The 25,598-nt window shown below is 60.3% G+C and overlaps 4 protein-coding genes across 11 annotated transcripts; 1 reads left to right on the top strand and 3 right to left on the bottom strand.

The window, feature by feature from the left end:
* Positions 1 to 294: 294 nt before the first annotated feature.
* Positions 295 to 8,324, bottom strand: SUOX (sulfite oxidase). 7 transcript variants are annotated; one of them, XM_033083271.1, is made up of 5 exons: positions 5,978 to 6,319; positions 5,744 to 5,891; positions 2,413 to 3,591; positions 1,027 to 1,290; positions 295 to 332 (listed from the first exon to the last, which is right to left on the bottom strand). In XM_033083271.1, exons 1-4 carry the CDS (start codon positions 6,265 to 6,267, stop codon positions 1,036 to 1,038), a joined length of 1,872 nt encoding a protein of 623 aa, XP_032939162.1. In that variant the 5' UTR covers positions 6,268 to 6,319; the 3' UTR covers positions 295 to 332; positions 1,027 to 1,035. The 7 variants fall into 7 exon arrangements, with proteins under 7 accessions (XP_032939162.1, XP_032939161.1, XP_032939163.1 ...); XM_033083270.1 differs by lacking the exon at positions 295 to 332 and adding an exon at positions 511 to 589 and having other exon boundaries at positions 1,011 to 1,290; XM_033083272.1 differs by lacking the exon at positions 295 to 332 and adding an exon at positions 688 to 725.
* A 357-nt stretch (positions 8,325 to 8,681) lies between these two features.
* Positions 8,682 to 11,090, bottom strand: LOC117009088 (formin-like protein 5). The gene is made up of 3 exons (XM_033083275.1): positions 10,744 to 11,090; positions 10,219 to 10,453; positions 8,682 to 10,088 (listed from the first exon to the last, which is right to left on the bottom strand). Exons 2-3 carry the CDS (start codon positions 10,378 to 10,380, stop codon positions 9,297 to 9,299), a joined length of 954 nt encoding a protein of 317 aa, XP_032939166.1. The 5' UTR covers positions 10,381 to 10,453; positions 10,744 to 11,090; the 3' UTR covers positions 8,682 to 9,296.
* Positions 11,091 to 11,489: 399 nt separating this feature from the next.
* On the top strand, positions 11,490 to 13,386 carry LOC117008960. Its single transcript, XM_033083102.2, has 4 exons — positions 11,490 to 11,493; positions 11,565 to 11,872; positions 12,041 to 12,270; positions 12,601 to 13,386. Exons 1-4 carry the CDS (start codon positions 11,490 to 11,492, stop codon positions 13,202 to 13,204), a joined length of 1,146 nt encoding a protein of 381 aa, XP_032938993.1. The 3' UTR covers positions 13,205 to 13,386.
* Positions 13,387 to 13,430: 44 nt separating this feature from the next.
* Positions 13,431 to 25,017, bottom strand: RAB5B (RAB5B, member RAS oncogene family). 2 transcript variants are annotated; one of them, XM_033083276.2, is made up of 6 exons: positions 22,489 to 22,874; positions 19,505 to 19,656; positions 17,415 to 17,537; positions 15,951 to 16,044; positions 13,806 to 13,900; positions 13,431 to 13,727 (listed from the first exon to the last, which is right to left on the bottom strand). In XM_033083276.2, exons 1-6 carry the CDS (start codon positions 22,649 to 22,651, stop codon positions 13,707 to 13,709), a joined length of 648 nt encoding a protein of 215 aa, XP_032939167.1. In that variant the 5' UTR covers positions 22,652 to 22,874; the 3' UTR covers positions 13,431 to 13,706. The 2 variants fall into 2 exon arrangements, with proteins under 2 accessions (XP_032939167.1, XP_032939169.1); XM_033083278.1 differs by adding an exon at positions 24,951 to 25,017 and having other exon boundaries at positions 13,432 to 13,900; positions 22,489 to 22,796.
* Between the last annotated feature and the right edge of the window lie 581 nt (positions 25,018 to 25,598).

Genomic DNA, 25,598 nt, shown 5'->3' with positions numbered 1-25,598 from the left:
GTTCCAGATGGGCTCCATGGATCCACGCTGTCCCCAAAGCCCTGTGGTCCCTGCTGTCCCCAATGCTGTCCCCATGTCCCCAGTGCTGTCCCCATGTCCCTCAGCGTGTCACAGTGACAGGCATGTGGTGCCAGGCATTCTCAGGACCCCACTGTGTACCCAATGCCCCACTGTCCCCAATGCTGTCCCTGCTGTCCCCAATGCTGTCCCCATGTCCCTCAGCGTGTCACAGTGACAGGCACACGGTGCCAGGCGTTGCTCAGCACCCCACTGTGTACCCAGTGCCCCGTGGCTCCCCATGTCCCCATGTCCCCAATGCTGTCCCCATGTCCCTCAGCGTGTCACGGTGACGGGCACACGGTGCCAGGCGTTGCTCAGCACCCCACTGTGTACCCAATGTCCCTGCTGTCCCCATGTCCCCAATGCTGTCCCCATGTCCCCAGTGATGTCCCCACGTCCCTCAGCGTGTCACGGTGACGGGCACACGGTGCCAGGCGTTGCTCAGCACCCCGCGCAGGTTCCAGATGGGCCCCATGGATCCCTGATGTCCCCAATGCCCCACTGTCCCCACTATCCCTGCTGTCCCCATGTCCCCAAGGCTGTCCCCACGTCCCTCAGCGTGTCACAGTGACGGGCACGCGGTGCCAGGCGTTGCTCAGGACCCCACTGTGTACCCAATGTCCCTGTTGTCCCTGCTGTCCCCAGTGCTGTCCCCAATGCTGTCCCTGCTGTCCCCAATGCTGTCCCCATGTCCCCAATGCTGTCCCCACGTCCCTCAGCGTGTCACGGTGACGGGCACACGGTGCCAGGTGTTGCCCAGGACCCCACTGTGTACCCAATGTCCCTGCTGTCCCCAAAGCCCTGTGGTCCCTGCTGTCCCCAATGCTGTCCCCATGTCCCCATGTCCCTCAGCGTGTCACGGTGACAGGGACATGGTGCCAGGTGTTACTCAGGACCCCACTGTGTACCCAATGTCCCTGCTGTCCCCATGTCCCCAAGGCTGTCCCCATGTCCCCAGTGCTGTCCCCATGTCCCTCAGCGTGTCACGGTGACGGGCACACGGTGCCAGGCGTTGCTCAGCACCCCGCGCAGGTTCCAGATGGGCGCCACGCTGTCGGGCTGCACGTTGTAGCTGCTGTCCACGGCCTTGCAGACGATGTCCAGGCGCGTCCCCGCGGCCACCGGCGCCCGCAGCTCCCACAGCGCCCAGGCCCAGCCCCGGCCCCGCGCCGGCCGCGGCCCCAGCTCGGCCACGCGCCACGAGCGGCCGCCGTCCAGGGACACGTCCACCTGTGGGGGGAGATCGTTAGCATTGATTAATTAATTCATTAATTCATTAATTGGTATATGGACATCCAGGGACATCCTCATTCCCCCATTCCCCCATTTCCTCATTCTCCATTCCCCCATTTCCCACTTCCCCACTCCCCATCCCCAATTCCCCCATTCCCAATTTCCCATTCCTCTGTTTCCCATTCCCCCATTTGCCCATTCTCCCATTCCCTATTTCCCCATTCCCCATTCCCTCATTCCCCATTTCCCACTCCCCATTTCCCCACTCCCCATTTCCCCATTCCCCATTCTCCCATCCCAAATTTCCCCAATTTCCCCATCCCCCAATTCCCCAATTTCCCCATCCCCCATCCCCATTTCCCCCATTCCAAATTTCCCATTTCCCCATTCCCAATCCCATTTCCCCATTCCCCATTCCCAATTTCCCCATTCCCTATTCCAAATTTCCCCACTCCCCATTCCCCCACTCCCCATTCCAAATTTCCCCATTCCCCCATTCCCATTTCCCCCATTATCCATTTCCAATTTCCCCATTCCCCCATTTCCCATTCCTCCATTCCCCATTCCCAATATCCCATTCCCCCATTCCCAGTTTCCCCATTCCCAATTCCCCCATTCTCATTCCACATTCCCAATTTCCCTATTCCAAATTTTCCCCATTCCCAATCCCAATTTCCCCATTCTCCCAATCCCATTTCCCCACATTTCCCCAACCCCAATTCCCCCAATTTCCCCATTCCCCCATTTCCCCATCCCCCGATTCCCCATTCCCCCAATCCCATTCCCCATTCCCCCACTCCCAAAACCCCCACTCCCCCCATTCCCCCATCCCCTATTTCCCATTTCCCCCATTCCCCCACTCCCCATTCCCATTTCCCCATTTCCCCATTCCCCATTCCCAGTTTCCCCACCCCCATTCCCAATTTCCCCATTCCCCCATCCCCCATTATCCATTTCCAATTTCCCCATTCCCAATTTCCCCATTCCCAATTCCCCCCATTCTCATTCCCCATTCCCAATTCCCCCCATTCCCCATTTCCCCACTCCCCATTCCCATTCCCCCCCATTTTCCAATCCCCAATTTCTGCAATTTCCCCATTTCCCCATTCCCCCACTCACCCTGACCACCTCTCTTCCTCCTCCGCTCCACGCGTATCCCTTCACCGTGATCTCCCCGGCGGGCACGGCGGCCCCGGGCCGCGGCTCGGTGATCGCCGACTGCACCGGCAGCTCCTGGATGGCCGGAGCGCTGCTGAAATCCACGGAATCCCAATCCACGGACGGGCAGAACCCTTTATAATCATTCTGCTGCCAGTGGCTCGGGCTCTCCGACGGCGACACCACCACGCTCCGCAGCCACTTCACGCTCCGAGCCCCGACCACGCCGGGCACCAAAACGCGCACCGGGAATCCGTGATCCCGCGGCAGCTCCTGCCCGTTCATCTCGTACGCCAGCAGCACCTCGGCGTCGGCGCTGAGCGCTCGTTTTAACGGGATGGACGCTCCGTAGGGCGTCCCCGAAGCGTCCACATCCAACCCTTCGAAGCACACGTGCCACTCGCCATCCTCGCCGGTTTTGTCGCCCAACCCGGCTGCCAGCAGCACGTCGCGGAGCCGGGCTCCTCCCCAGCGAGCCGTGCTGATGGCCCCGATGTCCCACGCCAGCCCTTTGACCGGCCGGACCCGGCTCATCTCGGATCTGCGGTTCCCTGCGCATTGCAGCGTGGCCGTCACTTCGTGTTTCGGGAAGCGCTGGCGCAGCTCCGCCAGCGACAGCGACAAACCGCGGCCACCGGGCCCCTCCACGCGCAGCCGGTACGAGCCCGGCTCCACCGAGGGCACCGGGAGGTGGTTGCGGGTGAAGAAAAGCTCGTTGGGGGTCAGGAAACTTTGGGTCAGCAGCTCCGGGGGTGGCTCGGCGTTAAAAGGCTTCAGGCTGTTCACCCGCAGCGCGGGGTGGCGCGGGGGGTCCCCCGCGAACGGGTCCTCGGTGTCCCCCGTGGGTTTGGCGGCGTCCTCGGGGCTCAGCTCGCCCACTTTGTAGTCCCGGAGCAGCTCCAGCACGTGGGGCTGGCTGTGAACGGCGTAGAGAGCCCAAAAAGGCTCCAGGGCTCCTCCGGCCGCCAGCAGGATTTTGTCCGGTCCCCCCGGGTGCAGCTCCACGAAGTCGGTGACGTCGAACACCTCGGTGCCGTAGGTGACCCACACGCGGTCGTTGGGGGTTCGGTGCTGCGCCACCTCGGCCCGGGTGTAGCGCGGGTACTGCGGGGCGGGGGTGGCCTGGGCGGCCTGGGCGGTCTGCGGGCACCGGGGGGGTCAGCGGGAACCGCCCCCCGTGCTGCCGGGATTCCCCTGTCCCCGGGATCCTCCTGTCCCCGGGATCCTCCTGTCCCCGGGATCCTCCTGTCCCCGGGATCCTCCTGTCCGGGATCCCCCTGTCCCGGTGTCACCCCTTCCCCGGGATCTCCCTGTCACGGTGTCACCCCTTCTCCGGGATCCTCCTGTCCTCGTGTCACCCCCTCCTCCGGATCTCCTTCCCCGGGATCCCCCTGTCCCGGTGTTACCCCCGTCCTCGGTTCTCATTGTCCCAGTGTCACCCCTTCCCTCGGTGCCAACCCCTCCTCTGGATTCCCCTGTCTCGGTGTCACCCCCTCTCCGGGATCTCCCTGTCCCGGTGTCACCCCCTACCCTGGATCTCCTTCCCCGGGATCCCCCTGTCCCGGTGTCACCCCCTCTCCGGGATCTCTCTGTCCCGGTGCCACCCCCTTGCCTCAGGATCCTCCTTTCCCGGTGCCACCCCCCTCTCCGGGATCTCCCTGTCCCGGTGTCACCCCTTCCCCGGGATCCTGTTCCTGTGTCCCCCTTTCCCTCGGTGCCACCCCCTCCCCGCAATCCTCCTGTCCCGGTGCCACCCCCGTCCTTGGTTCTCATTGTCCTGGTGTCACCCCTTCCCCGGGATCTCCCTGTCCCGGTGCCACCCCCTCCCCTGGATCCCCCTCCCCGGAATCCCCTTGTCCCGGTGCCACCCCCGTTCTGGGTTCTTGCTGTCCTGGTGCCACCCCTGTCCCGATGCCACCCCCTCCCCGGGATCCCCCTGTCCCGGTGCCACCCCCGTTCTCGGTTCTCATTGTCCTGGTGCCACCCCCTCTTCGGGATCTCCCTGTCCTGGTGTCACCCCCTCCCCCGGATCCCTTGCCCCGGGATCCCCCTGTCCCCGGGATCCTCCTGTCCCGGTGTCACCCCTTCCCCGGGATCCCCCTGTCCCCGGGATCCTCCTGTCCCGGCGTTAACCCCTCTCCGGGATCTCCCTGTCACGGTGTCACCCCTTCTCCGGGATCCTCCTGTCCTCGTGTCACCCCCTCCCCCGGATCTCCTTCCCCCGGATCCCCCTGTCCCGGTGTCACCCCCGTTCTGGGTTCTTGCTGTCCTGGTGCCACCCCTGTCCCGGTGCCACCCCCTCCCCCGGATCCCCCTCCCCGGGATCCCCTTGTCCCGGTGCCACCCCTTCCCCCGGTGCCACCCCCTCTCCGGGATCCCCCTGTCCCGGTGTCACCCCCTCCTCAGGATCCTCCTGTCCCAGTGTGACCCCTTCCCCCGGTGCCACCCCCTCCCCCGGATCCCTTGCCCCGGGATTCTCCTGTCCCGGTGTCACCCCCGTTCCGGGTTCTGGCCGTCCCGGTGCCACCCCTTCTCCGGGATCCCCCTGTCCCGGTGCCACCCCCGTCCTCGGTTCTCACTATCCTAGTGTCAACTCCTCGCCCCGGGATCCTCCTGTCCCGGTGCCGCCCCTTCCCTCGGTGCCAACCCCTCCTCCGGATTCCCCTGTCCCGGTGTCACCCCCTCTCCGGGATCCCCTGTCCCAGTGCCACCCGCCTCTCCGGGATTCTCCTGTCCCAGTGTCACCCCCGTCCTCGGTTCTCATTGTCCCGGTGTCACCCCCTCCCCGGGATCTCCCTGTCCCGGTGTCACCCCCTTGCCTCAGGATCCTCCTTTCCCGGTGCCACCCCCCTCTCCGGGATCTCCCTGTCCCGGTGTCACCCCTTCCCCGGGATCCTGTCCCTGTGTCCCCGTTTCCCTCGGTGCCACCCCCTCCCCGCAATCCTCCTGTCCCGGTGCCACCCCCGTCCTTGGTTCTCATTGTCCTGGTGTCACCCCTTCCCCGGGATCTCCCTGTCCCGGTGTCACCCCCGTTCCGGGTTCTGGCCGTCCCGGTGCCACCCCCTTCCCTCGGTATCCACCCCCCCGGTGCCACCCCCTCGCCCCGGGATCCACCCCCCGGTGCCATCCCCCTCCCGCTTCCCGCTGTCCCGATGTCACCTCTCCTCGGGCTCCGCCCCCTCCGGTGCCACCTCCCGCCGGGATCCACCCCCACCCCCGGTGTCCCCGCACCGGGGAAGGACCCCGAGCTGTCACCGCCCTCCCCGGTGCCACCCCCGCCGGTGTCGCTCACCCTCCTCCGCCGCTCTCCGTAGGCCAGGACGGCCCCGAGCCCGAGCAGCGCCGCCAGCACCGGGGCCGCTCCCCGGTGTCCCCCCGGGGCCGCGCTACCGGCGGCCAACCGGGAATAGCGGCGGGGCAGCTGCATCAGCGGCGGGAGCCTGCGGGGACAGCGGGGTCACAGCGGTGCCGCGACACCGGGGGGACAGCGGGGGACACCGGGGGGACACGGCGGGGCCGCTCCTACCTGCGGCCGGCCACGGCCCGGAGCAGCAGCATCGCGGCGGGACGGGAGAGCACCGGGACCGGGACCGGGACACGATCCCGGTGACGCTGCCGGGGGAAGCGACAATCAGGGACCGCTGCTGCGACACCTCTGCCCGGTTCTCCGCTCCGGTTCTCCTTCCCGACAGCCCCAGCCCGGTCCCAGTTGTCCCCAACACGGTCCTGGTTGTCCCCAGCCCGGTCTGTCCCGGTTGTCCCCAGTCCAGTCCGGTCCCGCTTGTCTCCAGTCGGTCCCGGTTGTCCCCTCCCCATTCCTGGTTGTCCCCTCCCCAGCCTATCCCGGTCCCGGTTGTCCCCAGCCCGGTCCCGGTTGTCCCCTCCCCAGCCCATCCCGTTCCCGGTTGTCCCCAGCCCATCCCGGTCCCGGTTGTCCCCTCCCCACCCCCATCCCGGTCCCGGTTGTCCCCAGCCCATCCCGGTCTCGGTTGTCCCCAGCCCGGTCCCGGTTGTCCCCTCCCCAGCCCGGTCCCGGTTGTCCCCTCCCCAGCCCATCCCGTTCCCAGTTGTCCCCTCCCCATTCCCATCCCGTTCCCGGTTGTCCCCGCCGTAGGCCCAGACCGGTCCCTGTTGTCCCCAAACCCTCCCGGTCCCCGTTGTTTTCCCGCCAATCCCAGCGGGATCCCGGTTTTCCCTCCCCTCAGCCCCATCGCGATCCCCCGTTCCCACCCCGGTCCCGGTTGTCCCTAATCCCATTCCGGTCCCGGTTCCGGTCCCGGTTCCCCCCGCCGCGCACCTGCGTAACGGTTCCGCTCCAACGATGTCCCCGCTGGCAAGGCCCTTTTAAGAGGGGGGCGATGGGCGTGGCCACAGCGAGGGCGCGACCACCTGGCCACGCCCCCTCTGTTTACTTTAACGGGGGCCCAGTGGGCGTGGCCACACCCAGGGTGGGCCCCACCAGCGCCGCCTTAAAGCGGCAACACCACGCGAAGCACCGAGGGGGTCTTAAAGCGGCCACGCGGATTTAAAGGGGCAGCGCCGCTCCCGAATTTCCCGGTGGGAATTTGGGGGAAAAAAACGGCAAAAAACGGCAAAAAAAAGGAGCCGAGAGGCAGCTGCGAGCTCTGATAAGCGTTATCAGGGCAGGGCCGCTGCTGGCACCGGGTGGCCCCGGTGTTGTCACCACGTCCCCTCCCTGAGTACACAAAAAGTTGGGAATTTTTGGTTTTTTGGGATTTTTTTTTTCTTTGTTTTTTTTGTCCTTGTTCGTTTTTTTTTTTTTTTAGTTTACATTAAATACATGGGTAAATCAGCGACCCGAGGGTGTGGTTACCACGATTGTTATTTCACCGCGAGGGAGGAGCTTCCCAAAGCAAGGAGAAAACCGGAATAAAAGAAAAATAAAATCGAATCAAATCAGAGAAAAAAAGCCGGAAAAAAAACAAGAAATAAAAGAAAAATAAAGAAAGAAAAAAAAAGAAAAAAAAGAGTGACAGGAGCTGCAGTGTCCCCCATTGGGACGTGGGGAGGGGACAACACTTTGGGGACATCGATGTCACCAATCCCAGAGCACCGGGAATGTCCCCAGAGTGTCCCCAGGGATGTCCCCAAGGTGTCCCCAGAGTGTCCCCAAGGTGTCCCCAGGGGTGGGGACAGGGCCAGGACCCCGCAGCGCTCTGTCACCACCTTGGGGACATCGATGTCACCAATCCCAGAGGCTCTGGAGTTCGGGGAATGTCCCCAGAATGACCCCGGGGATGTCCCCAAGGTGTCCCCAAAATGTCCCCAAGGTGTCCCCAGGGGCTTCATACGGGACCGGGTCCCTCCACCCCGCAGCCTGGGGGGACAATTCCGAGTGTCCCCAAGTTGGGATGTCCCCAAATTTTGGGTGTCACCACTCTGGGATGTCCCCAAAATCTCGGTGTCCCCAAACTCGGGGTGTCACCACTCTGGGATGTCCCCTGGACAGGGTGGGGACACCGAGAAGGGACAAGGACAGAGGGCAGGGGGGTGGTGACACCGCTGTCCCCTCCTCGCTGGGGACACGGGGACAGGACCCAGGGGACATTTGACCATAAAGTGCAAACTGGGACAGCCCCAGGGTGGGGACAGGGACAAACTGGGGGGCACTGGGAGGGCACTGGGGGTGGCACCTGAGGGGTGGCCATGGCTGGGATCACCTGGGGACGTGGTGGCCACCACTGGGATCACCTGGGGACATTGAGGGGACATTGAGGCCACCCTGGGACCACTGAGGGGACAGAACTGGTGGCCAGGATCACCTGGGGGACATTGTGGCCACCATTGGAATCACCAGGGGACATTGAGGCCACCCTGGGACCACTGAGGGGACATCATGGGGACCAGGATCACCTGAGGGACATCGTGGTCACCACTGGGACCAGTTTGGGGACATTGAGGCCACCATGTCTGGGACCAGCTGGGGACATCAGGGCCACCATTGGGACCAGCTGGAGAATGTCACTGGTGGCCAGGATCATCTGGGGACATCGTGGCCACCATTGGGATCACCAGGGGACATTGAGGCCACTCTGGGACCACTGAGGGGACATCACTGGTGGCCAGGATCACCTGGGGACATCGTGGCCACCATTGGAATCACCAGGGGACATTCAGGCCACCCTGGGATCACTGAGGTGACATCACTGGTGGCCAGGATCATCTGGGGGACATCATGGCCACCACTGGAATTACCAGGGGACATTAAAGCCACCCTGGGACCACTGAGGGGACATCACTGGTGGCCAGAATCATCTGGGGACATCATGGCCACCATGGCTGGGATCACCAGGGGACATTATGGCCACCATGTCTGGGACCAGCTTGGGGACATCATGGCCACCATTGGGACCACTGAGGGGACATCGTGGCCACCCCTGGGACCAGTTTGGGGACATTGAGGCCACCCTGGGATCACTGAGGTGACAGAACTGGGGGCCAGGATCACCTGGGGGACATCGTGGCCACCACTGGAATTACCAGGGGACATTGAGGCCACGATGTCTGGGACCAGCTGGGGACATTGAGGCCACCCCTGTGACCACCAGGGGACATCACTGGTGGCCAGGATCACCTGGGGACATCGTGGCCACCACTGGGACCAGCTGGGGACATCATGGCCACCACTGGGATCACTGAGGGGACATTGTGGCCACCCCTGGGACCAGCTTGGGGACATCGTGGGCACCCCTGTGGCCACCAGGGGACATCACTGGTGGCCAGGATCACCTGGGGGACATCGAGGCCACCCCTGTGGCCACCAGGAGATGTCACCTGAGGAGTGACCACAGCCAGGATCGCTGGGGACACCCCCAGAGCCGAGGTCACCCAGGTGCCACCACCCACAGAGGCCACCCCAGGTGCCAGGGCAGGGTCCCCTCAGTGTCCCCAAACGTCCCCAGGCACTTTGGGACGCCCTGGGGACGCTGCAGCTCCTGTCCCCGAGGGGAACCCGGCAGAAATCCACCCTGGGGGGGCTCTGGGATCCCAGGGGGGATCCTGGGGGATCTGGGGGGATCTGGGGGGATCCTGGGGGGATCCCAAAGCCCGGGGACCCCGCGGGGACGGACGGACACTCCGGGGATCCTCGGGAGTTCAGTCCCGGCCGAGCCGGCCCCGCTGCCTGGGGACGGGGGTTGGGATCTGGGGAAGGGATCTGGTGGGATCCTGGTGAAGTCTGGAGAATCCAGAAGGGATCTGGTGGGATCCAGGCGGGGTCTGAGGGATCTGTGTGAGATCTGGTGGATCCAGGAGGGGTCTGGAGGATCCTGGTGAAGCCTGGAGGATCCAGAAGGGATCTGGAGGATCCTGGTGAAGTCTGGTGGATCCAGGCAGTATCTGGAGGATCCAGAGAGGATCTGGTGGATCCAGGTGGTGTCTGGAGGATCTGTGTGAGATCTGGAGGGTCCAGGAGGAATTGGAAAGATCCAGAAAAGATCTGGTGGATCCAGGCAAGGTCTGGCGGATCCTGGCGGAGTCTGGAGGATCCAGGTGGGGTCTGGAGGATCTGTGTGAGATCTGGAGGATCCAGACAGGATCTGGAGGATCCAGACAGGATCAGGAGGATCCAAGCAGGGTCTGGTGGATCCAGGCGGGGTCTGGAGGATCTGTGTGAGATCTGAAGGGTCCAGGAGTATCCAGAAAGGATCTGGTGGATCCAGGCGGCATCTGGAGGATCCAGGTAGGATCTGGAGGATCCAGGCAGGGTCTGGTGGATCCTGGTGGAGTCTGAAGGATCTGTGTGAGATCTGGAAGGTCCAAGAGGAATCTGGAGGATCCAGAAAGGATCTGGAGGATCCTGGTGGCATCTGGAGGATCCAGGTGGGATCCGGAAGATCCTGGTGAAGTCTGGGGGATCCAGGAGGAATCTGGAGGGTCCAGAAAGGATCTGGAGGATCCTGGTGGCATCTGGAGGATCCTGGTGAAGTCTGAAGGATCTGTGTGAGATCTGGAGCATCCAGGAGGGATCTGGAGGGTCCAGGAAGATCCAGAAAGGATCTGGTGGATCCAGGTGGCATCTGGTGGATCCAGGAGGGATCTGGAGGATCCTGGTGGAGTCTGAAGGATCTGTGTGAGATCTGGAAGGTCCAGGAGAGGTCTGGAGGATCCAGGAGGGGTCAGGAAGATCCTGGTGAAGTCTGGAGGATCCAGGAAGAGCCTGGAGGATCCAGAAAGGAACTGGCAGATCCAGGCAAGGTCTGGAGGATCCTGGTGGTGTCTGAAGGATCTGTGTGAGATCTGGAAGGGCCAGGAGGAATCTGGAGGGGCCAGATGGGATCTGGAGGGTCCAGGAGGGGTCTGGTGGATCCAGAAGGGATCTGGAGGATCCTGGTGGTGTCTGAAAGATCTGTGTGAGAACTGGAGGGTCCAGGAGAGGTCCAGGAAGATTCAGAAAGGATCTCGTGGATCCAGGTGGCATCTGGAGGATCCTGGTGAAGTCTGGAGGATCCAGACAGGATCCAGAAAGGATCTGGTGGATCCAGGAGGGGTCTGGTGGATCCAAGCAGGGTCTGGAGGATCCTGGTGGAGTCTGGAGTATCTGTGTGGGATCTGGAGGGTCCAGGAAGACTCTGAAGGATCCAGGAGGGGTTTGGAGGATCCAGGAGGGGTTTGGAGGATCCAGACAGGATCTAGAGAATCCTGGTGGAGTCTGGAGTATCTGTGGGAGATCTGGAGGATCCAGGAGGGATCTGGTGCTGAGGGGGAGCCTTGGAAGCTTCAAAAGGTGCTGGGAGAGGAGCTCAGAGAGAGCCCCGGGGCTGGGATCCAGGCTGGGATCTTGGCTGGATCCAGGTTGATTCCTGGTGAGATCCTGGTTGGATCCTGGTTGATTCCTGGTGAGATCCTGGCTGGATCCTGGTTGATTCCTGGTGAGATCCTGGCTGGATCCTGGTTGATTCCTGGTGGGATCCAGGCTGGGATCTTGGCTGGATCCTGGCTGATTCCTGGCTGGGATTGGGGCTGGAATCCTCCCTGTAATCTGGCTGGGATCTGACCTGGATCTTGGATGATTCCTGATGGGTTCCTGGCTGGAATCTGGCTGGATCCCAGTGGATCCCTCAGCTGTTGAAGCACTGGATGTGGCCCTGCAGGTTGTGATCATGGATTTATACTGGATCCCAACTTGATCCCACTGGATCCTGCCTGGATTTGGGCTGGATTCTGGCTCAGTTCAATCCTGGCTGTGATCCCAGCAGATCTCAGTAGATCCCAGAGCCCTCAGTTGCTGCAGCACCGGCCCTGGATCTGGGTTCAATCCTGGCTGGATCTGGGCTCAATCCTGGCTGGATCTGGGTTCAATCCTGGCTGTGATCTCAGTAGATCTTGGTGGATCCTAGAGCCCTCAGTTGCTGCAGCACTGGATCCTGCAGGCTGGATCTGGGTTCAATCCCAGCTGGATCTGGATTCAGTCCTGGCTCAATCTGGGCTCAGTCCTGGCTGTAATCCCAGCAGATTTCAGTGGATCCCAGTAGATCCCAGGGCCCTCAGTTGCTGCAGCACTGCAGGCTGGATCTGGGTGCAATCCCAGCTGGGTCTGTGTTCAGTCCCAGCTGGATCTGGATTCAATCTGGGTTCAATCCCGGCTGTGATCCCAGCTGTGACCCCAGGAGATCCCAGTAGATCCCAGTGGATCCCAGAACCCTCAGTTGCTGCAGCACTGGCTCCGGCCCTGTGGGCTGGATCTGGGTTCAGTCCTGGCTGGAGCTGGGTTCAATCCCAGTGGATCCCAGCAGATCCCAGTGGATCCCAGAGCCCTCAGTTGCTGCAGCACTGGCCCCGGCCCTGGATTCAGTCCTGGTTGGATCTGGGTTCAATCCCAGCAGATCCCAGTAGATCCCAGTGGATCCCAGAGCCCTCAGTTGCTGCAGCACTGGTCCTCGCTCTGGATCTCGGTTCAATCCCAGTTGGGTCTGGGTTCAATCCTGGCTGTGATCCCAGTAGATCCCAGTAGCTCCCAGTGGATCTCAGGAGCCCTCAGTCACTGCAGCACTGTGGGCTGGATCTGGATTCAATCTCAGCTGGATCTGGGTTCAATCCTGGCTGGATCCAGGTTCAATCTCGGCTGTGATCCCAGTAGATCTTGGTGGATCCCAGAGCCCTCAGTTGCTGCAGCACTGGATCCTGCAGGCTGGATCTGGGTTCAATCCCAGCTGGATCTGGATTCAGTCTTGGCTGGATCTGGATTCAATCTCAACTGGATCTGGGTTCAGTCCTGGCTGGATCTGGGTTCAATCCTGGCTGTGATCCCAGTAGAGATCAGTGGATCCCAGAGCCCTCAGTTGCTGCAGCACTGACCCCAGGCCTGTGGCTGGATCTGGGTTCAATCCCAGCTGGATCTGGATTCAATCTGGGTTCAATCCCGGCTGGGTGTGGGTCCAATCCCGGCTGTGATCCCAGCAGATTTTGGTGGATCCCAGTAGATCCCAGGGCCCTCAGTTGCTGCAGCACTGCAGGCTGGATCTGGATTCAATCCCAGCTGGATCTGGATTCAATCTTGGTTGGATCTGGATTCAATCTCAGCTGGATCTTGGTTCAGTCCTGGCTGGATCTGGGTTCAATCCCAGCTGTGATCCCAGCAGATCTCAGTGGATCCCAGAGCCCTCAGTTGCTGCAGCACTGGATCCTACAGGTTGGATCTGGGCTCAATCCCAGCTGGATCTGGATTCAGTCCTGGCTCAATCTGGGCTCAGTCCTGGATGTAATCCCAGCAGATTTCGGTGGATCCCAGTAGATCCCAGGGTCCTCAGTTGCTGCAGCACTGCAGGCTGGATCTGGGTTCAGTCCCAGTTGGGTCTGGATTCAATCTGGGTTAAATCCCAGCAGATCTCAGTGGATCCCAGCAGATTTCAGTGGATCCCAGTGGATCCCAGAGCCCTCAGTTGCTGCAGCACTGCAGACTGGATCTGGGTTCAATCCTGGCTGGATCTGGGTTCAATCCCAGCAGATCTCGGTGGATCCCAGTAGATCCCAGTGGATCCCAGAGCCCTCAGTTGCTGCAGCACTGGCCCCAGCCCTGTGGGCTGGATCTGGGTTCAGTCCTGGCTGGATCTGGATTCAATCCCAGCTGGATCTGGGCTCAATCCCAGCTGTGACCCCAGTGGATCCCAGCAGATCCCAGTGGATCCCAGAGCCCTCAGTTGCTGCAGCACTGGCCCCGGCCCTGGATTCAGTCCTGGATGGATCTGGGTTCAATCCCAGTGGATCCCAGCAGATCCCAGTGGATCCCAGAGCCCTCAGTTGCTGCAGCACTGGCCCTGGAGCTGGGTTCAATCCCAGTGGATCCCAGTAGATCCCAGTGGATCCCAGAGCCCTCAGTTGCTGCAGCACTGGCCCCGGCCCTGCGGGCTCTGCTCGCTCAGGTCCACGCCCCGGCCCCGGCCCCCGGCGCCGCTCGTGCTCTGGGGCTCCGTCTTTGGCAGCTTCTTGGCTGCAATGGGGGAAATTTGGGGTTGTTTGGGGTTGTTTGAAATGATTTGGGATGATCTGAGGTTAGTCAGGATGGTTTGGGGTTATTTAGAGTATTTTGAGAATGGTTCAGGGCTATTTGGGATCCCTTGGGGTTATTTGGGATAATTTTAGAATGGTTCAGGTTATTTGGGATCCCTTGGGATTATTTGGGATGGTTTGGGTTTATTTGGGATCCCTTGGGTTTATTTGGGATGGTTTGGGGTTGTTTGGGATCATTTGGGATCCCTTGGGGTTATTTGGGATCCCTTGGGTTTATTTGGGATAGCTTGGGGTTATTTGGGATGGTTTGGGATCCCTTGGGGTTATTTGGGATTATTTGGGATGGTTTGGGGTTATTTTGAATGGTTTGGGATCCCTTGGGGTTGTTTGGGATGGTTTGGGTTTATTTGGGATCCCTTGGGGTTGTTTGGGATGGTTTGAGGTGATCCCAGATGATTTGGTTTGAAAACAGGGCCCCCCTGAATTCTGGGATGGGGCTGGAACAGACACCCCCAAAACCTCCCTGAGACCCCCCAAGACCCCCTGAGACACCCCCAAATCCCCTCAGGACCCCCTTGAACCCCCTCAGATCCCCCTGAGACATCCCAGACCCTCCTGAGACCCCTCAGACCCCCCTGAGAAATCCCCAAACTCCCTCAGATCCCCCCTGACCCCTCTAAGAGACCCCCAGACTCCCCAGACCCTCCTGAGCTCCCCCAAACCCCTCTGAGACCCCCACCCCCAAACCCCTCTGAGACACCCTCAAAACCCCTCTGAGACACCCTGAGACACCTCCAGATCTCCCTGAGCCCCCCAGACCCCCCTGAGACACCTTCAGACCCCCCTGAACCCCCCCCAAAACCCCTCAGAGTCCCCCCAGACCTCCCTGAGCCACCCCCAAAACCCCTCAGAGTCCCCCCAGGACCCCTTAGACACCCCCAGACCCCTCAGAGACACCCCAGACCCCTCAGAGTCCCTCCAGACCCCCCTGAGACACCCCCTGACCCCTCTGAGCACCCCCAGACACCTCCCAAACCCCCCCTGATCCCCCTGAGACACCCCCAGACCCCCCCGACCCCCCTGAGACACCCCCAGACCCCCCTCAGCCCCCCTCCAAAACCCCTCAGAGTCCCCCCAGACCCCCCTGAGACACTCCCAGATCTCCCTGAGCCCCCCAGACCCCTCAGAGCCCCCCTGAGAAACCCCCAGACTCCCCCAAACTCCCTCAGAACCCCCCAGATCCCCCTGAGCCCCCCCAAACCCCTCTGAGCCCCCCCAAACCCCTCTGAGACACCCCCAGATCCCCCTGAGACACCCCCAGACCCCCCCCAAAATCCCTCAGATCCCCCCTGACCCCTGTGAGACACCCCCAGACCCCCTGAGCCCCCCAGACCCCCCCAGACCCCCCTGAGATACCCCCAGACCCCTCAGAGCCCCACCAGACCCTCCTGAGCTCTCCCAAACCCCCTTGAGACACCTCCAGACCCCTCAGAGCCCCTCTTAGAGTCCCCCAGACTCCCCCAGACCCCCCCCAGGACCCCCTGAGACACCCCCAGACCCCCCTGAGGCACCCCCAGACCCCCCAGACCCCCCTGAGCACCCCCAGACCCCCCCCAAACTCCCCCTGATTCCCCTGAGACACCCCCAGACCCTCCTGAGCTCCCCCAAATCCCCCTGAGCCCCCACCAAAACTCCTCAGAACCCCCCCAGACACCCCCAGACCCCCTGAGCCCCCCTAGACCCTCCTGAGCTCTCCCAAACCCCCTTGAGACACCCCCAGACCCCCCTGAGACACCCCCAGACCCCCCAGGACCCCCACCCCCTCACCAATGGCCAGGAACAGGTCGTTGACGTTCATGGCTGTCTTGCCCCAGACCCCCCTGAGCCCCCCAGACACCCCCAGACCCCCTTGAGACACCCCCAGACCCTCCTGAGCTCTCCCAAACCCCCTTGAGACACCCCCAGACCCCTTAGAGTCCCCCCAGACCCCCCCTAGACCCCCCAGACCCCCCTGAGCCCCCACCCCTCACCAATGGCCAGGAACAGGTCGTTGACGTTCATGGCTGTCTTGGCCGAGGTCTCCATGAACAGCAGGCTGTTGTCATCGGCGTAGGCCTGGGCTTCCTGCAGCACAGAGTCACCAAAAATAACCCAAAAACACCCAAAAAACACCCCAGAAACATCCCCAGAAACATCCCAAAAATACCCCCAAAACCACCCCAGAAATCCCAAAAAAACACCCTAAAAACATCCCAAAAACACCCCAGAAACCCTCCCAAAAACTCCCTAAAAACACTCCAAAAAAACCTCAAAAATACCCAAAAAACCCCCCAAAACTACCCCAAAACCACCCCCAGAAATACCCCAAAACCACCCCCAAAATCCCCCTAAAATCCCTCAAAAATCACCCCAGAAACGCCCCCAGAAACTCCCCAAAAAATCCCAGAAATTCCTTTAAAAATTCGCAGAAATTCCTAAAAAAATACCCAAAATCCCCCCCAAAAAAACACAAATATTCCTCAAAAAATTCCAGAAAATCCTAAACAAATCCCAGAAATTCCCCCCAAAATTCCAGATATTTCTAAAAAATTCCCAGAAATGAAAAAAAATTCCCAAAAATTCCCCCAAAAATTCCCTGAAAAATCCTAAAAAAAATCCCAAAAATAAAAAAAATCCCAGAAATTCCTGAAAAAAATTCCAGAAATTAAAAAAAAATCCCAGAAATCCCCCCCAAAAATCCCAGAAATTCCCCCAAAAAATCCCAAAAATTCCTCAAAGAAATCCCTGAAATTCCAAAAAAATTTCCCAAAAATTCCCAAAAAATCCCCGAAAATCCTAAAAAAATCCCTGAAATTCCCCCAAAAAAACCCAGAAATTCCTGAAAAAAAATCCCAGAAAATTCTCCAAAAAATCCCAGAAATCCCCCCCCAAAAATCCCAGAAATTCCCAAAAAATCCCAGAAATTTCTCAATAAACCCAGAAATTCCCCCCAAAAATCCCAGAAATTCCTAAAAAAAAAAATTCCCAGAAATAAAAAATTCCCAAAAATTCCCCAAAAAATCCCAGAAAATTCTAAAAAAATCCCTGAAATTCCCCAAAAAAATCCCAGAAATTCCTGAAAAAAATCCCAGAAAATTCACTAAAAAATCCCAGAAATCCCCCCAAAAATTCCCCCAAAAAATCCCCAAAAAATCCTAAAAAAATTCCCTGAAATTCCCAAAAAAACCCCAAAAATCCTTAAAACATCCCAGAAATTCCTGAAAAAACATCCCAGAAAATTCACCAAAAAATCCCAGAAATTCCCCCCAAAATTCCCCCCGAAATTCCCCAAAAATCCCCGAAAAATCCTAAAAAAATCCCAGAAATTCCCAAAAAAATCCCCGAAAAATACTAAAAAAATCCCCGAAAAATCCTAAAAAAATCCCAGAAATTTCCCAAAAAAACCCCATAAATTCCCCAAATCCCATAAATCCCCCAAATCCCCCCAATCTCACCTCATACTCCACCATCCTCTTGCTGGCCAGGTCAGCCTTGTTCCCAGCCAGGGCGATGACGATGCTGGGGCTGGCCTGGCGCTGCAGCTCCTTCACCCAGCCCCGGGCCCGGGCAAACGTCTCCTGGGGAGGGGGCTGCAGCCTGAGACCCCTCCCCAAATAATCTGAGATCCCTCCTCAAATCCTCTGAGACCCCTCCTCAAAAATCCTGAGATGTCCCCCCAAAAATCCTGAAATCCTCAGATCCCCGCTGCAGTTCCTTCACCCAGCCCCAGCACAGGGAAATGTCTGCTGGGGAGGGGGCTGCAGCCTGAGACCCCCCCCCCAAGTACTCTGAGACTCCTGAGACCCCTCCTCAAATCCTCTGAGACCCCTGAGACCTCTCCCCAAACACCCTGAGACCCCTCCTCAAATCCCCTGAGACCCCTCCTCAAAAATCCTGAAATCCCCAGATCTCCTCTGCAGTTCCTTCACCCAGCCCCGGGCAGGGGGAAATGTCTGCTGGGGAGGGGGCTGCAGCCTGAGACCCCTCCCCAAATACTCTGGGACCCCTCCTCAAATACTCTGAGACCCCTGAGACCCCTCCTCAAAAATCCTGAGAGCCCTGAAATCCTCAGATCCCCCCTGCAGCTCCTTCACCCAGCCCTGGGCAGGGGGAAACATCTCCTGGGTAGGGGATTGCAGCCTGAGACCCCTCCTCAAATACCATGAGACCCCTGAGACCCCTCCTCAAATCCTCTGAGACCCCTGAGACCTCTCCCCAAATACCCTGAGACCCCTCCTCAAATCCCCTGAGACCCCTCCTCAAATCCCCTGAGACCCCTCCTCAAAAATCCTGAAATCCTCAGATCCCCCCTGCAGTTCCTTCACCCAGCCCCAGCACAGGGAAATGTCTGCTGGGGAGGGGGCTGCAGGCTGAGACCCCTCCCCAAATACTCTGGGACCCCTCCTCAAATACCCTGAGACCCCTCCTCAAATCCTCTGAGACCCCTCCTCAAAAATCCTGAGAGCCCTGAGATCCCCTGAGCCCCTTGAAGCTCCTTCACCCAGCCCTGGGCATGAGCAAAACGTCTCTTGAGGAAGGGATTGCAGCCTGAGACCCCTCCTCAAATACCCTGAGACCCCTCCCCAAATCCCCTGGGACCCCTCCTCAAATACTCTGAGACCCCTCCTCAAAAATCCTGAGAGCCCTGAGATCCCCTGAGCCCCTTGAAGCTCCTTCACCCAGCCCTGGGCATGAGCAAAACGTCTCTTGAGGAAGGGATTGCAGCCTGAGACCCCTCCTCAAATCCCCTGAGACCCCTCCTCAAATCCCCTGAGACCTCTTGAGACCCCTCCTCAAATATCTGGGACCCCTCAGAATGCCCTAAACCCCCCCCAAACCTGGTTGGTGAAGTCACAGATCACGATGGCAGCCTGAGCCCCCAACAGTACCCCTTGAGACCCCTCCCCAAATTCCTCAGAACCCCAAATCTTCCCCTCAGGACCCCAAATCCACCCCTCAGGACCCCAAATCCACCCCTCAGGACCATCCCAAACCCCTCAGGACCCCAAATTCCCCCCTCAAGACCCCAAATCCCCCCCTCAGGATCCCCCAAAACCCCTCAGGACCCCCCAAATTCCCCCCTCAGGACCCCCCAAATCCCCCCCAGACCTGGTTGGTGATGTCATAGACCACGATGGCAGCCTGAGCCCCTCAGTAGCACCCTTGAGACCCCTCCCCAAATTCCTCAGAACCCCAAATCCCCCCCTCAGGACCCCAAACCCACCCCTCAGGACCTACCCAAACCCCTCAGAACCCCAAATCCCCTCCAAGAACTGCCCCAAATCCCCCCCTCAGAACCCCCTCAAACCTCTCAGGGCCCCCCAAATCCCCCCCTCAGGACCCCCCCAAACCCCTCAGGAACCCCCAAACCCCCCCAAACCTGGTTGGTGATGTCATAGACCACGATGGCAGCCTGAGCCCCCCGGTAGTACCCCCTGAGACCCCTCCCCAAATTCCTCAGGACCCCAATCCACCTCTCAGGATCCCCCCAAACCCCTCAGGACCCCAAATCCCCCCCTCAGGACCCCCCAAATCCCCCCCAGACCTGGTTGGTGATGTCATAGACCACGATGGCAGCCTGAGCCCCTCGGTAGTACATGGGGGCCAGGCTGTGGTAGCGCTCCTGCCCCGCCGTGTCCCAGATCTCAAACTTCACTGTGGTGTCATCCAGGCACACAGACTGCGTCAGGAACGCCGCTGGGGGAACAAAAGTGTCACCAGAGTGTCACCAGAGTGTCACCAGGGTGTCACCAGCCCAGCCAGAGACAGCCCAGAGTGTCACCAGCCCAGCCAGGGACACCTCAGTGCACCCCAAACCCAGCCAGGCACACAGACTGCGTCAGGAACGCCGCTGGGGGAACAAAAAATGTCACCAGGGTGTCACCAGGGTGTCACCAGAGTGTCACCAGTGTCACCAGCTCAGCCAGAGACAACTCAGAGTGTCACCAGCCCAGCCAGGGACACCTCTGAGTGTCACCAACCCTCCCAGGGACACCTCAGTGCATCCCAAACCCAGCCAGGCACACAGACTGTGTTAGGAATGCCACTGGGAAACCAAAAAGTGTCACCAGGGTGTCACCAACCCAGCTAGAGACAGCCCAGGGTGTCACCATTGTGTCACCAACCCAGCCAGGGAGAGCCCAGAGTGTCAGCAGGGTGTCACCAGGGTCACCAGCCCAGCCAGGGACACCTCAGTGCATCCCAGACCCAGCCAGGCACACAGACTGGGTCAGGAACGCCGCTGGGGGACCAAAAAAGTGTCACCAGAGTGTCACCAGAGTGTCACCAGCCCAGCCAGGGACAGCCCAGAGTGTCACCAACCCAGCCAGGCACACAGACTGGGTCAGGAACACCACTGGGGCACCAAAAAATGTCACCAGTGTCACCAGCCCAGCCAGGGACACCTCAGTGCATCCCAGACCCAGCCAGGCACACAGACTGCGTCAGGAACGCCGCTGGGGGGATCAAAAAGTGTCACCAGGGTGTCACCAACCCAGCCAAAGAGACATCACTGTGTCACCAGCCCAGCCAGGGACACCTCAGTGCACCCCAGACCCAGTCAGGCACACAGACTGCGTCAGGAACGCCGCTGGGGGACCAGAAAAGTGTCACCAGGGTGTCACCAGAGTGTCACCAGGGTGTCATCAGTGTCACCAACCCTCCCAGGGACACCTCAGTGCACCCCAGACCCAGCCAGGCACACAGACTGCGTCAGGAACGCCGTTGGGGGACCAGAAAGTGTCACCAGGGTGTCACCAGAGTGTCATCAGGGTGTCACCAGTGTCACCAGCCCAGCCAGAGACAGCCCAGAGTGTCACCAGCCCAGCCAGGCACACAGACTGGGTCAGGAACGCCACTGGGGGGATCAAAAAGTGTCACCAGGGTGTCACCAACCCAGCCAGAGGGACATCACTGTGCCACCAACCCTCCCAGGGACACCTCAGTGCATCCCAGACCCAGCCAGGCACACAGACTGGGTCAGGAATGCCGCTGGGGGGGACAGGGACAGCCCAAGGTGTCACCTCAGGGTGTCCCCAACCTGCCCAGGGACACCTCAGGGTGTCCCAAAAGCCCTCCCTGCATCCCAAATCCCAGCCAGGACAGCCCCAAATCCCACCCAGGATAGCCCCAGACCCCTTTAGGATCCCCCAGACCCCTTTAGGATCCCCCCAGACCCCTTTAGGATCCCCCAGACCCCTTCAGGATCCCCCAGACCCCCCAGACCCCAGCTCACCGCCGATGGTGCTCTCCTGGTACTCGTGGAACTGGCCCTTAACAAAGTCCTGCACCCCAAATCCCACTCTGGAATCACCCCAAATCCCACCCAGGACAGCCCCAAATCCCACCCAGGACATCCCCAGACCCCTGTGGGATCCCGCAGACCCCTCTGGGATCCCCCAGACCCCTTTAGGATCCCCCAGACCCCTTTAGGATCCCCCAGAGCCCAGCTCACCGCCGATGGTGCTCTCCTGGTACTGGAACTGGCCCTTAACAAAGTCCTACACCCCAAATCCTGTTCTGGAATCACCCCAAATCCCACCCAGGACAGCCCCAGACCCCTTTGGGATCCCCCCAGACCCCTTCAGGATCCCCCAGACCCCTTTGGGATCCCCCAGCCCCCAGCTCACCGCCGATGGTGCTCTCCTGGTACTCGTGGAACTGGCCCTTGACAAAGCCCTGCACCCCAAATCCCACTCTGGAATCACCCCAAATCCCACCCAGGACAGCCCCAAATCCCACCCAGGACAGCCCCAGACCCCTTTAGGATCCCCCAGACCCCTTTAGGATCCCCCCAGACCCCTGTGGGATCCCCCCAGACCCCTTTGGGATCCCCCCAGACCCCTTTGGGATCCCCCCAGACCCCTTTAGGATCCCCCAGACCCCTTTAGGATCCCCCAGACCCCTTTAGGATCCCCCCAGACCACTTTAGGATCCCCCAGACCCCTTTTAGGATCCCCCAGACCCCTTTGGGATCCCCCAGACCCCTTTGGGATCCCCCAAGCCCCTTTAGGATCCCCCCAGACCCCTTTAGGATCCTCCCAGACCCCTTTGGGATCCCCCAGACCCCTTTGGGATCCCCCAGACCCCTTTAGGATCCCCCAGACCCCTCTGGGATCCCCCAGACCCCTTTAGGATCCCCCAGACCCCTTTAGGACCCCCCAGCCCCCAGCTCACCGCCGATGGTGCTCTCCTGGTACTCGTGGAACTGGCCCTTAACAACACCCTGCACCCCAAATCCCGCTCTGGAATCACCCCAAATCCCACCCAGGACATCCCCACACCCCTTTAGGATCCCCCAGACCCCTTTAGGACCCCCCAGCCCCCAGCTCACCGCCGATGGTGCTCTCCTGGTACTCGTGGAACTGGCCCTTAACAACACCCTGCACCCCAAATCCCGCTCTGGAATCACCCCAAATCCCACCCAGGACATCCCCACACCCCTTTAGGATCCCCCAGACCCCTTTGGGATCCCCCAGACCCCTTTAGGATCCCCCAGACCCCTTTAGGACCCCCCAGCCCCCAGCTCACCGCCGATGGTGCTCTCCTGGTACTCGTGGAACTGGCCCTTGACGAAGCGCAGCACCAGGCTGGATTTGCCCACAGCAGACTCTCCCAGTAAGACCAGTTTGAACTGGCAGATCTTACTGGGCTGGGAGTGCCCGTTGGGCCGCTGGGCCCCGCGGGCGGCCATGGCCCCGCAGCCACCGCACAGCTGGGAGGGGCTGGGACCGACTGGGACCAACTGGGACCAACTGGGACCGACTGGGATGGGCTGGGACCGACTGGGACCAACTGGGACCGACTGGGATGGGCTGGGACCGGATCCTGCCGCGATCCTGCGGGGACAACACAGGGATAGGGTCAGTGATGGGATCAGGACTGGGATCAGGGCTGGGATGGGATCAGAACTGGGATTATAACTGGGGTTGGATTGGATCAGCACTGGGATGGGATCAGAACTGGGATCAGAGCTGGGATGGGAGCAGCACACTGGGATCAGCAATGGGATGGGATCAGTGATGGGATTGGCACTGGGATGGGATCAGCACTGGGATGGGATCAGCAATGGGATGGGATCAGCAATGGGATGGGATCAGCACTGGGATGGGATCAGCACTGGGATGGGATCAGCTCCTGGAATCAGAACTGGGATGGGATCAGCACTGGGATCAGTGCTGGGATGGGATCAGCGCTGGGATGGGATCAGTACACTGGGATCTGAACTGGGATGGGATCAGTGCTGGGATCAGGGTTGGGATGGGATCAGGGCTGGGATGGGATCAGAACTGGGATCAGCACTGGGATGGGATCAGTGATGGGATGGGAGCAGTGCTGGGATGGGAGCAGTGCTGGGATGGGAGCAGTGCTGGGATGGGAGCAGCAATGGGATCAGGGCTGGGAATGGATCAGCAATGGGATGGGATCAGCAATGGGACGGGATCAGCAATGGGATGGGATCAGCACTGGGATGGGATCAGCACTGGGATGCGATCAGCACTGGGATGGGATCAGTGATGGGATGGGATCAGTGATGGGATGGGATCAGCACTGGGATGGGATCAGCAATGGGATGGGATCAGCACTGGGATCTGAACTGGGATGGGATCAGTGCTGGGATCAGGGTTGGGATGGGATCAGGGCTGGGATCAGGGCTGGGATGGGATCAGCACTGGGATGGGATCAGTGATGGGATGGGAGCAGTGCTGGGATCAGGGTTGGGATGGGATCAGAGCTGGGATGGGATCAGCGCTGGGATGGGATCAGCGCTGGGATGGGATCAGTGCTGGGATGGGATCAGCAATGGGAGCAGGGCTGGGCTGGGATGGGATCAGCAACGGGATGGGAGCAGGGCTGGGATGGGATGGGATCAGCAATGGGATCAGGGCTGGGAATGGATCAGCACTGGGATGGGATCAGCAATGGGATGGGATCAGCAATGGGATGGGATCAGCAATGGGATGGGATCAGCAATGGGATGGGATGGGATCAGCAATGGGATCAGGGCTGGGATGGGATCAGCAATGGGATGGGATCAGCGATGGGATGGGATCAGCTCCTGAAATCAGAAGTGGGATGGGATCAGCACTGGGATCAGTGCTGGGATCAGGGTTGGGATGGGATAAGAACTGGGAAGGGATCAGTGCTGGGATGGGATCAGCAATGGGATGGGATCAGCAATGGGATCAGGACTGGGATGGGATCAGTGCTGGGATCAGTGATGGGATGGGATCAGGGCTGGGATGGGATCAGCACACTGGGATCAGCAATGGGATGGGATCAGCAATGGGATCAGCAATGGGATGGGATCAGCAATGGGATGGGATCAAATCAAGATCAAGAATCCCAAATTTCGGGCGAACCCAAATTCTGAGGGAATCCCAAATTCCATGGATCCTCCACAGTGAGGCAGAGAAACACCCCCAAGATGGGAAGGGAAAGAAAAAAAACCCCCAAAACAGTGAGAAAACGTTCCCTAAATAAAAATGAGGGCGGAAAACATCCCCCTAAAAGGGGGGAAACCCCAATAATGGGGAAGGGACAGAAAAACAGCCCCAAAACAGGGGGAGAATCCCAATAATCGGAAGCGGGATGGGAAAACCACCCCTAAAACAGCGAGGAAAACATTCCCAAAATAGCAACGAGGGCGGGAAAAGACCCCAATAAACGAGAGAAGGCTGAAAATACCCCCCAAAATGGGGAAACCCCCTCACAACGAAGCAGTGCCGCTCCCTTCAACCCCAACCCGGCCAAGCCGCGACCCCTCCGGGGAATCCCGGCCCGGAACCCCCCGGGATGAGGCGGCCGCGGCCCCGTCAGGCCTCAAACCCCCTCCCCAGATCCCCACCCGGGGGGGTCCCGCCCTCAGAGCCCTCAGCGCCCCGGGGCGGGCGCGGCGCGGTCCCTCCCGGTTGCCCTCGGTGCCCGGTTGCCCTCGGTGCCCGGTGCTGCCCCCGGAGCTCTCCCGGTCCCCCCGGGCCCTCCCCCGGTACCTCCGGGCCCTCCCGGCGCGGCCCCGAGCGCACAAACAGCGGCTCCGCCAAGCCCTCACGGAGGGGGCGGGACTAGACGGAGTCTCGACCAATCAGCGCAGAGCCCGCCTTCGCGCTCCGCCAATGGGATGCAAGAAGGGCACCGCCCCGCCTGGCTCCACCAATAGGCGGCAGTGACAGAGTGACGGGCAGCAGCGGGACCAATAAGAAGGAAGAAAAAGTGTGGCCAATGAGAAGGCAGGGAGGCGGTGAGGAGGCGGGGTTTAGAGTGAGTGACGTGCCTGACAGCCAATTGGAAGCGGAAATGGGCAGGAGGGCGGAACGCACAACAAATAAGGTGACTGAAGGGGGCGGATTCCTCCGGCAGCATCAACCAATGGGAAGGCGAGGAAAGATGAGGCATCACCCAATCAGTGGAGCTGCTGGCTGTGATTGACAGCGGGGGCCGCCGGGAGCTCTGGCGGTGTGGGCGGGACCAGAGTGGACCAATCAGAGCGCTCCGATTGCGCTGTGGGCGTGGCCGTAAACGGGGCGTGGTTTGGGAGGTCAAGGGGCGTGGCCTGGGGTTGGGGACAATTTGGGGACACTTGGGGGGGATTTGGGGACATTTTGGGGGGCTCGGAAAGGGGAGGTGACACGCCAGAGGTG

Source organism: Catharus ustulatus, chromosome 31 (assembly GCF_009819885.2).
Source record: "Catharus ustulatus isolate bCatUst1 chromosome 31, bCatUst1.pri.v2, whole genome shotgun sequence".
NCBI classification, from domain to species: domain Eukaryota; kingdom Metazoa; phylum Chordata; class Aves; order Passeriformes; family Turdidae; genus Catharus; species Catharus ustulatus.
Note: the sequence above shows the minus strand (reverse complement) of the source record. Positions and strands in the feature narration are given on the sequence as shown.

Bases quoted from the DNA above. Each gene is read 5' to 3' on its own strand.
- LOC117008960 (XM_033083102.2), top strand. The intron at 11,873-12,040 runs CTGGATTCAGTC...TCTGGATTCAAT, and splicing joins GGGTTCAATCCCAGCTGGAT to CTGGGTTCAATCCCGGCTGT. The intron at 12,271-12,600 runs GTTGGATCTGGG...TGGATCCTGCAG, and splicing joins CGGCCCTGGATTCAGTCCTG to GCTGGATCTGGGTTCAATCC.
- LOC117009088 (XM_033083275.1), bottom strand. From the start codon at position 10,380: ATGCCACCAGGATCCTCCAGATCCTTTCTGGACCCTCCAGATTCCTCC. The intron at 10,089-10,218 runs CTCACACAGATC...GACCCTTCAGAT, and splicing joins TCCTCTTGGACCTTCCAGAT to CTCACACAGATCCTCCAGAC.
- SUOX (XM_033083271.1), bottom strand. From the start codon at position 6,267: ATGGGGAGGGGACAACCGGGACCGACTGGAGACAAGCGGGACCGGACT. The intron at 5,892-5,977 runs GTAGGAGCGGCC...CTGTCCCCGCAG, and splicing joins CGGGCCGTGGCCGGCCGCAG to GCTCCCGCCGCTGATGCAGC. The intron at 3,592-5,743 runs GTGAGCGACACC...CGGTGCCCGCAG, and splicing joins ACGGAGAGCGGCGGAGGAGG to ACCGCCCAGGCCGCCCAGGC.
- RAB5B (XM_033083278.1), bottom strand. From the start codon at position 22,651: ATGGCCGCCCGCGGGGCCCAGCGGCCCAACGGGCACTCCCAGCCCAGT. The intron at 19,657-22,488 runs GTGAGCTGGGGG...TTGTTCCCCCAG, and splicing joins CCAGGAGAGCACCATCGGCG to CGGCGTTCCTGACGCAGTCT. The intron at 16,045-17,414 runs GTGAGATTGGGG...TCTGTGCTGCAG, and splicing joins AGAGGATGGTGGAGTATGAG to GAAGCCCAGGCCTACGCCGA.